The sequence below is a fragment of the Prunus dulcis genome, chromosome 8 (genome assembly GCF_902201215.1).
Source record: "Prunus dulcis chromosome 8, ALMONDv2, whole genome shotgun sequence".
Lineage (NCBI taxonomy): Eukaryota > Viridiplantae > Streptophyta > Magnoliopsida > Rosales > Rosaceae > Prunus > Prunus dulcis.
The window spans coordinates 7,429,658-7,440,262 of NC_047657.1; the positions used below are offsets into that span (position 1 = coordinate 7,429,658).

The window sequence follows — 10,605 nt, forward strand, 5'->3', positions numbered from 1 at the left end:
TCTCTTCCTACATGAGCTCCATCTATCAATAATCCAAAACCTGAAACAGATCATAGTCTGTGAATTCTAACATGGTATCAGAGAGCCAGGTTTGATTGTTTAGCTGGGTGTTTGAATCAGTGAAGGAAGTGAGCTGCGATTTCTGACGAACTTGCTTTCTTGGAGATCTGTGTCTAACATGGCAGGATCTGGAGGTGGTGAGCTGCGAGCTCCGATCTTCAATGGTGAGAACTATGAGTTCTGGAGCATAAGGATGAAAACCATTTTCAAATCTCATGGGATTTGGGAATTGGTTGAGAAAGGAATAGGAAGCTCAGATTCGAAGGGAGCTGATGAATCTGATGCAAAGCAGAAGGAAAAAGAGGAATCGAGTGGTGCTGGGAAGATGGCTCTAGCTGAGATCCTGATGAAAGATGCTAAGGCCTTGGGGTTGATTCAAGGAGCTGTATCTGAAGAGATCTTCCCTAGGATTTCTCATGAAGAATCATCTCATGGAGCTTGGAATATTCTGAAGCAGGAATTTCATGGTGATAAGCAGGTAAGGAGTGTAAAATTGCAGAGTCTTCGTAGAGAATTTGAATATACTAGAATGAGAGAGGATGAATCATTATCTGCTTATCTTACAAAGTTGTTTGATCTGATAAATCAAATGAGAGGTTATGGAGAAGAGTTATCTAGAGAAAGAATTGTGCAGAAAATGTTAATTAGCCTGCTGCCTGTGTATGATCCAATTTGTTTGTAATTGAACATTCAAGGGATCTAGATGTAATTGAGGTTCAAGAGGTGGTAGCCTCATTGAAGAGCTTTGCTCAAAGATTGGAAAGACATCATGAGAACAAGACTGAGAAGGCCTTTGCTAGTCTGAGTGTGGATTCCAAATCAGCTAAGGCCACTGGAAATCAGAATAACAAGCAGCAGAAGAATTGGAAGGATAAGGGGAAGAAGTGGGATAATAAACCTGCTGATGGAACTAAAAATCCTTGCAAACATTGTGGGAAATTGCATTATGGAGAATGTAGATTCAAGGGCAAACCGAAGTGCTATAACTGTGACAAGCTTGGTCACATTGCCAAAGACTGCTATAGTAAGAAACCTGTGCAGCAGCAGCAGCTTCAGTATGCTACTCAGGTTACCTCTACACCAACCATGTTCTATGTCAACAATGCAACTGAGAAAAGGTCCATGGAAGAGGTATGGTACTTGGACAGTGGGTGTAGTAACCACATGACTGGCAGAGAAGATGTCTTGATTGATATTGATAGGAATGTGATAGCAAAAGTTGCAATGGGGACAGGACAGTTGGTTGATGTTATTGGAAAAGGAAGCTTGATGGTTGAAACTAAAATGGGAAGGAAATATATCAAGGAGGTGCTGCTGGTATCTGGTCTCAAAGAGAACCTACTCAGTGTTGGACAAATGATGGAGCATGGATATTTTCTAATTTTTGGAGATAACAAGGCAGAGGTTTATGATGATAGCTCTCTCTCAAATCTGGTGGCTAGAGTGCATATGAAAGGAAATAGAAGTTTTCCTTTGAAACTTCAAACAGACTTACATGTTGCACTAAAAGCAAGCATAAGTCAATCAACATTGCTTTGGCATAGGAGAATGGGACACTTAAACTTCCAGAGTTTGAAACTGCTGCAGAATGAAGATATGGTGCTTGGTCTGCCAGAAATTAAAAATGCGAATGCAGTGTGTGAAGGCTGTACTTTTGGAAAACATTGCAGGAAGGCTTTTCCAAAAGAAGCAACCAGCAGAGTTACAACTCCACTGGAATTGGTACACACTGATGTGTGTGGTCCAATGCAAACTGTTACAAAACAGGAAACAGGTATTTCCTTACTTTTATAGATGACTGTACAAGAATGTGCTGGATCTATTTCTTGAGATGCAAATCTGAGGTATTCACAGTGTTTAAGAGGTTTAGAGCCACTGTTGAATTGCAAAGTGGATATAAGGTGAAGAAACTAAGAAGTGATAGGGGAGGAGAGTACACCTCTAATGAGTTCAATAAATTCTGTGATGAAATGGGAATGGAGAGGCAGCTTACAGTGGCATACTCACCACAGCAGAATGGTGTGGCTGAGAGGAAAAACAGAACCATAGTGGAGATGGCCAAGTGTATGATGTTTGAGAAGGGCATGCCACTTGAGTTTTGGGCAGAAACTGTTAATACTGCAGTGTATGTTCTAAACCGAAGTCCAACTAAAGCTTTGGACAAGAAAACACCATTTGAAGCCTATAGTGGGAGAAAGCCAGGACTTAAACACTTAAGAGTGTTTGGATCTTTGTGCTATGCACATGTTCCAAACCCACAGAGGCAGAAACTGAATTTAGCAAGCAAAAGGTGTGTGTTTCTAGGATATGGCAGCTGTGAGAAGGGGTATAGACTGTATAACATTACCACTAAAAAGGTGATTATCTCAAGGGATGTGGTATTTAATGAAGAAGCTAGTTGGGATTGGAATGCACAGCAATAATGCAGTGTTTCAGTGCCACTTACTGAAATTGTGTCTGAAAAGGAGGAAGGGAGCAATGACACAGTTGTGAAGCAAGCAGAACATTCAGTTGAGAATGAGTTGTTATTAGAAGACAATGAAGAAAGATCAGTGGTTGACACAGGTACTCAAGATATTGACCACACCCCATTGAAATACAAAAGTCTTACAGAGATCTATGAAAGATGCAACATCTGTATCATTGAACCAGAAACCTTTGAAGAAGCTATCAAGGATGCAGCATGGCAAAAGGCAATGGAAGCTGAACTTGAGATGATTGAGAAGAATGAAACTTGGGAATTGGTAAAAAGGCCATCTGATAAACCTATAGTTGGAGTCAAATGGATCTTTAAAGTCAAGCTAAATCTAGATGGATCTGTTCAGAAAAACAAAGCAAGGCTAGTAGCTAAAGGCTACACTCAAAAGCCAGGAATTGATTTCAATGAGACATTTGCACCAGTTGCTCGGATTGATACAGTGAGAACACTAATAGCTTTGGCTGCTTAGAAAAGATGGAAGTTGTTTCAGCTTGATGTAAAGTCAGCTTTCTTAAATGGAGTGTTACATGAGGAGGTGTATGTGGATCAACCTCCAGGATTTGTGGTTAAAGACAAGGAAGAAAGAGTTTATAGACTCAAGAAGGCTCTTTATGGTCTCAAACAAGCTCCAAGAGCTTGGTATGAAGAAATTAATTCATATTTTACAGCTGCAGGATTTCAGAGGAGTCTAGTGAGGCTACATTATATGTGAAAGCTGCAGAAAGTGGAATCCTAATTGTTTCACTATATGTAGATGATATCATCTACACTGGAAGTTCTGAAGAATTGGTGATGAGCTTTAAAACTGAAATGATGAAAAGATATGAAATGACTGATCTGGGATTGTTGCACCATTTTCTGGGATTGGGTGTGATACAAGCTGAGTCCTACATCTTCTTGCATCAGAAAAAATATGCAAGAACATTGTTGGACAAGTTTGGTTTCAAAGACTGTAAAGCAGTGTCAACTCCACTAGCTATGAATGAGAAGTTATCCAAGGAGGATGGAAGTGAACAGGCTGATGAAAAGGTGTACAGACAGATAGTTGGAAGCTTGCTATATCTGACAGCAACAAGGCCAGATATCATGTTTGCTGCAAGTCTCTTGGCTAGATATATGCATGGACCTACAAAGAAGCACATGGGAACTACCAAGAGAGTACTTAGATACATTCAAGGTACTCTAGACTATGGCAAAGCATATGAGAAAGGAAAAGAGGCAATGCTGGTTGGATATTGTGACAGTGATTGGTCAGGTTGTGAAGATGATATGAGGAGTACTTCTGGCTATGCTTTCCATCTTGGATCAGGTGTTTTCTCTTGGGCATCAGTTAAGCAGAGCAGTGTAGCACTATCTACTGCAGAGGCAGAATATGTTAGTGCAGCTGAAGCGACAACTCAAGCAGTCTGGTTAAGATTTGTTCTATCTGATTTTGGCGAGGAACAAGTTGAGGCTACTCCAATTCTATGTGACAACACTTCAGCAATTGCAATAACAAAGAATCCTGTGCATCATCACAGGACAAGACATATAAGCAGAAGAGTTCATTTCATTCGTGATGCTTTGCAAAATGGTGAGATTGATCTGTTATACTGCAGAACTGGAGAGCAGAATGCAGATATCTTTACTAAAGCATTGGCAAGGGATCGTTTGAATATCTAAGGAGCAAGCTTGGAGTCATTTCAGCAAAACACCTAGAAGGGAGTGTTAAAGTATAAGTGTTTTAGCTGAGTGTGTTTGTTGTTTAATTGTGAACCATTGGATCACAGTCCAATGGACAGCTGAGATGTATTCTTAGTTGTAGTAGAATTGTGCCAGGTGTAGCTATCTCATAGGATAGTTTAATCAATGGTTAGATTGGATGATGTAAAAGGGAATATTCAATTCCTAACGGTTATATTTGTACTGCACAGCTTGTGCATGACTAAGTGAGATAACAGACTCAATTTTCATCTTCTTCTTCTCCAAGTTTTCTCTCTGTGTTTTCTCTTCCTACATGAGCTCTATCTATCAATAATCCAAAACCTAAAGACAACAGATCATAGTCTGTGAATTTTAACATTATCTTCTTATTTGCTTTAAACTTTTATTTATTTCTTTTGCATCTGTGTCTTTTAGTCTCTTGAACTAGTCTATATTCTGATAATTTTGTAGAGAAATAACACAACTAGGAAGCAAGAGGTGAAGGCATCTGTACAAAAGCTTGCTTCTCGAGCTGCTTCCCGAGTCAAGGCTGTAGCTGCGGAAAAGATCACACCACCAAATTCGGCATATCAATTTGAGGTTTCTTGGTTTACTGTAAAAAATATAGTCTGCCAAAATGCAAGATTCATATGTTCGTTGTCATCCCAAAGTAGGTGACCATGAATGTGTTCTTTTTGCATGGTGATCATCCGTGCGGTTGACCACTGCAAAGATTCTATTAGTCTCGTCTATTGTCCTCTTTGGATGGTTGCCAGAAGTATACCCTTAATTGCATTGTCAGTCTGCCTATCTGGCTTCTGCATGCTAGGGGCCATCCAAGAAGTTCCCCATTTGTTGTGTCCCTTTTGAACAATCCAGTTGGTATTTGTTTAGGAAATCATCACTCATTCTGACTTTCCATTTATGCTGTTACTTTGTTTCATGTTATTTTTTGTGTTATTTCTATACAGGCTATATATATCTCCAAGTGCATTGCCGCAGATATTCAAAAATGCTTTGACTGTTCCCATACTTCTTGACATTATCAAGTGTACGGCAACCTTTTTCGTGTAAGTAATGTTTATGTCTGATATGTACGTTTTCTTGTTGAGCTTGATAAAATGCTTATGGCCCCACCTTTGATTTATTTCTTTGGCAGTGAAGAAATGGATTTGGCCGTCAATTATTTGGAGAACTTAACCAGGGTTCCAAGATTTGACACACTCATCATGTTTCTTTCATCCTCAGACAACGCTGGTATGCATGCTTCTGTTTTAAATTCCTTGAGATTTTCAAAAGCTTACAGTTGAATTCCTGGATTTCAAATGTTTTTTTAAGTAGAGTATACCTATATCAATGTGGTATATCAGTCTCAGCGACTGGTAATGCTTGTACTGTGTCTTGATTGAATCGTTCCACATTTTCTGATTTGTTTGTCATCCTGCCCATTTTTATAGGGTTTATGATTCATATTTTCCATTAGTTTCATATCCTATACTAACCCAATAACCTTGCAAACAGATCTTGTTAAGATATGGGATGAAGTGTTTGACAATGAAGCAACTCCGTTTGAGTATGCCGAGAAGCTTGATAACCTGCATACAAAGTACTGCCCCAAGCGATGACAAAGCTCAACAAAGTTTCTACTTTACCCTCCTCCACCTCTTGTACTGTAAATTCAAGTTGTAAAATTTTGAAATGCTCCAACGACCCCTTTGAATCTCAAATTATATCGTGGACAACTTTTCTATCCATTTATCGAGATGTTAAAAGTACATTGCAACTTTTACTTCACTCCTGTTGGACTTGAATACTTCGAACTTGGAACTGTTGGTAAGTATGTGGTTGTGAGCGTCCATGTTTTGGTCGGGTGGACATAGCCTACTCTTGTTCAGTCATATTCATTGAGGTCCAGAGGTTAATGGTGGCGATAACCTGTTTCTTCATGCCCTACCCATTATTCACAACCTTATTTTTCCGACAACATATGTATGTCTTTGCATACTGAGTTGTTTGAAGTGGCAATCAATCAATGTTATGTGGGGGTATTCCAGATTTTGCACTACGCTTTTCACATGGAGATCATGTGTCATTTACAATCTCTTTCATGTTAACCCCACTATTATGCATCAAAAATAAAAACTCTACTTTATAATACAGAAAATAACCCTATATACAAGTAGATGCTTTGTAATCTTACAGATCAGAGATCATTTTCTGTGAACTCACCCAAATAATGCAAAAACAGAACCAGAATAATGATAGGCTAGGCATATATATATTATCTGCTACACGCGAAAGATTTCTCTTCGAAGCAAAAACGGTTGGAGATGAAGGAGGTTGAACAGAGTTTGTATGGCCAAGTAACTAGCAAAAAGTAAAGACTTCTCTTCTGGGATGGATGAGCAACTAGCTAAGGAGGCAATAAAAGCAGGTAGACCATTGATCTTGCGTTAATAGTCATGTATATGTTTTGTGATGTACATTTTATATGCACAATGTTCTTCAGATAATTTTCTGTTTCTTATAGAGGCCTGTCTAGTTGCATTAATACCAAGAATTTCCTCACACTTAAGTGATTGTTCTTAATGCATAGCTTGTTGCTGCGTTTTCAAAAGGCCAAGAGAGTGATTACTTCTACGCTTCTTTATATGCTGGGCTTTATTATGAAAGTCATGTTTCCTAACGCCCAGCTGGTTGCTGAATTTTCAAAACGCCTAGGCGGTCTAAAACACTTGAATGGCGTTTGCCACCCGTCAAAACACTTGAAAAGTACCCCTGATTTCGGAGTTGGTCAAAGTGAGTTGGGGCTCCAAGTTTTAACATATCCAAAGCAGATATTGAAAAGAGAGAAATTTCACAGTAAATCAATATGAGAGTTCAATTTTTTCTTCTTCTTTTTTTTTTTTTTGTGAGAATACTTGCCTTTGATCTACATCGGACTCTAGAGTGCTACTAAATTATGTTACCGCACACATTATTTTTCGTAGAGAATTGCATGCTAGGTTGGAGTGGTCTTGGTAATTGCTTCACTTTTCAAACAACACTTTATATGAAGAAAACTACCACCTCTCTTACTACTATACCCATAAAACCTTGTTTGAAATTGTTGTTCTCGTTGGCAAAGGGGTTGCAAAATCACCATCTAGCACTTTTCTCACAACAAGTAAGAAATAATATCAGCCTCTCAATTTCTTTCATAGTTAGTAAAATACGGAACGGGAAAAATAAGAATAAAATACGTACGTGTTTTATTTTGGCAAAATTTTGGCAAGTTACAACTGAAAAGTTCGGCCACTATATAGTATATTAATATATATTATTTTGATTCAATAATATGTGAAAATTACTTGTATAATACGTGTATATGAAGAATTTACACGTGTATGTGACTTTTGTGTGTATTAATGAATACTTTGTAAAAAAAAACGTGTATATGAAAAATATATACGTATGTGTACAATATGTGTATTGTATGTTTTCTTTTTTACACGATGTGTATTTTACCCAATCTTTAAGACATGTATGGAAAATATAGGTGTTATTGAAAAATACATACGTACGTCTATAATACGAGTATTAACGGCAAGATGCTAAATTCTTTATATGGGTAATAACTTTGGAAAAGTAAAAACTCAAAAGGGGATAATAGAGACTCAGGTAATGTAGTAATAGTAATAGACAATGCTATAAACTAATCTTATCAACAAAAGAAAATTAGGGAAATTTTTTTTTAAAAAAGGACCTAGTATAGCCGTACGACTGTACTATTTATTTAAAAATTTTAAAACAGTGTCGCGTATAGCCGATAGGCTATACTATTCATTTTAAAAAAAAAAATTAAAAAACCACGTTAATTATATGCCTCAATGACTCTTTTGCTTTTTCTCTTTTTTATTTCTTCGTTGTAGGCATGGCGTAACGACAGAGTATGCTCTACCAAGTCATCATGAAAGAGAAGAAAACCAGGTATTCACTGGATTCTTCTCCTGGCAACGTGGGATTTTGCAAGTACCTGAAGAGCTTGTTGATGACAATCACCCCTTAATGTATAAGCCATTTCATCATCTCGATTTCGTCCATTTACAACAATCCGGCGCGACAAAGAAATGTGAAAATGCTATCAAAGCTTACTGTGGTCTCTTTTGATCTAGAGGGACCATGGCATAATAATATTCCATAGATTAATGCCGCCTTAGCATAGTATTTATGCATCAAGGTATGACTTTAGCAACTTCTCTACTAATCTTATCCACTAAGAGAATTGATTTGGACTATTCTCATGTGGGATGCTACAATCTCAACAACAGCATCTCCATGACATACGCCACTTATGCCTTTCGTGTTGCATTTCATCAAATTTTGTTTCTTCGTTATTGATCTAACAGAAGTGTCCAAAAAAAATGTTCAATATATCTGTTGGGGTTGTTGGCCTCACTCAAGCCATGATTTGCAGTAAATTTAATCTCATTTGGAAAAAATGATTCGAGAATCTTTCAGGTAATCTCACTACTAAACCCCAATATAGCTTCCTCTCACACTATTGGAAATAAATAGTTAAGTTAAAGTCAACTTTATGTCGGTCACAATTATATATAACAATCAATATTCTAGGCATGGTCTTAATCAGAGAAGATTAAATCTGAATTTGTTTCGTTTTCAATTACAATAGTCCACTTTCATTCATTGATAGCTCTAACATTTAAAAATATCTGTCTCTAACATAAAAATGACAATTAAAAAAAAAGGAGAGATTACCAAGAAGGCCTTTAGCCTACGCTTAGTTCCTCCTCGAAGGCATGCATATGACTTTAGCAACATGTTATTTTCAAAGCATCCACAGTAGGTGGGGTGTATAACGGGGTGTATATTAAATATACACCTTTTGTCGTCGGAATCATCTCTAATGGGAAGATGTAAATGGTTGTAAAAATACATCACAACCATGAAGATGTAAAATTAGATGCACATTTGCATCTTTTTTTACATCATTTGCAGGCGGGATCCACAAGAGAAAAAGGGGAAAGAGAATGATTGGAATTCAAAATGGAAGGCCCAGATTTCATGCAATTTGCATTGCACTTCCAATGGCCTAGATTTCTACATAGATATTTTTATGTTAGGTTGTAGGTAAAATCATATGTTCTCCAAATTTAAATTTTTTTAGGTCCGTTGATTTGGAAAAATAAAATAAATCTAACATGCACAAAATTAATTTTAAAAAGTTAACCACTCCCACCCCCCAGCCACAGTGTGGATTCTCTAAAAAGGGGTTCTTAGATATAGATTTATTTTCTTAACCCCCCACTGTGGATGCTCTAAAAAGGGGTTCTTAGATATAGATTTATTTTCTTTATAAAAAATATATATATATATATAAAGGTTTTTTTCTCACAAATGATCTTTGAGATTTGATGGAACTTGACAACGGGACCAAATTGATGTGTGATGTGTAACATAAGGGACCAATAATGTCAGAAAAAAACATGAAGGACCAAAAGTGATAATTTGGCAAACCTCAAGGACCATTTGTGATAAAAACCCTAAAAAAAAGATATAGATCCATTTTCGTTAGTGCACATTGGATGCAGTCCACATCCTTCCTCTTATCAATTGATGTCCACCCAACCAACTGTGGGCATATAAGCAGACCTTGTAGCCACCATATTTGATATATGAGTTATTTACACTAACAACTCTTAGGTTTTCGATGTTTTCAAAAAAACCCTTAAGGTTTCAAAAATTATACGAACGCCCCTTGAGGTTTCAAAGTTTTTGACAAACCCTTTTCGTTGATTGTTCATTCAAAAATTGATGATTTCATATTAAAAAAGCCTAGGCAAATGAAAAAATTTAATCTCGATATGTGTATGTGCAAGCTAATCTCAAAGGCTAATTTTGTCATTTTGGAGAAATTTCTCATATAGAATTATCAATCTTTGGACCAAAACTCAACGGAAAGGGTTTGATGACATGGATTCAAAACTTTTCAAATTCAATATTCATCTATTGCAACATACACATGGAAATTATATTAGGGTAAACAGCCGAATACCCCCCTGGACTATATCGACTATCGAAATGTCCCTCCTGGATTATTTTTTCAGCCAATTTAGCCTATGCCGTCAAGTTTTTAGACTTCCATTCAATTTTCTGTTAATTATAAGGGTAAGTTTGTCATTTTACAAGGACAATACCCAAAAAATAATAAAGAAAATGTAAAATCATAATTTCTACTCTTTCTCTTTTTTTAGTTATTATTTTTCCTTTTCCTTCTTCTTCTTCCTTCTCTTTTCTTTCTTCTCTCCCCGTCTCTGGAGAGACTGCTACTCCGTTGGCAAAGTACAGGTTGTTAACCAGAACTTTGGTCTCTTTGGTTGTTG

The 10,605-nt window shown here is 37.1% G+C and overlaps 1 protein-coding gene across 1 annotated transcript; it reads left to right on the plus strand.

The window, feature by feature from the left end:
• The first annotated feature begins 4,675 nt into the window (after positions 1-4,675).
• On the plus strand, positions 4,676-5,847 carry LOC117638372. Its single transcript, XM_034373504.1, has 3 exons — positions 4,676-5,292; positions 5,382-5,479; positions 5,744-5,847. Exons 1-3 carry the CDS (start codon positions 5,147-5,149, stop codon positions 5,845-5,847), a joined length of 348 nt encoding a protein of 115 aa, XP_034229395.1. The 5' UTR covers positions 4,676-5,146.
• The last annotated feature ends 4,758 nt before the right edge of the window (positions 5,848-10,605 follow it).

Bases quoted from the DNA above. Each gene is read 5' to 3' on its own strand.
- LOC117638372 (XM_034373504.1), top strand. From the start codon at position 5,147: ATGCTGTTACTTTGTTTCATGTTATTTTTTGTGTTATTTCTATACAGG. The intron at 5,293-5,381 runs GTAAGTAATGTT...TTTCTTTGGCAG, and splicing joins TGTACGGCAACCTTTTTCGT to TGAAGAAATGGATTTGGCCG. The intron at 5,480-5,743 runs GTATGCATGCTT...CCTTGCAAACAG, and splicing joins TTCATCCTCAGACAACGCTG to ATCTTGTTAAGATATGGGAT.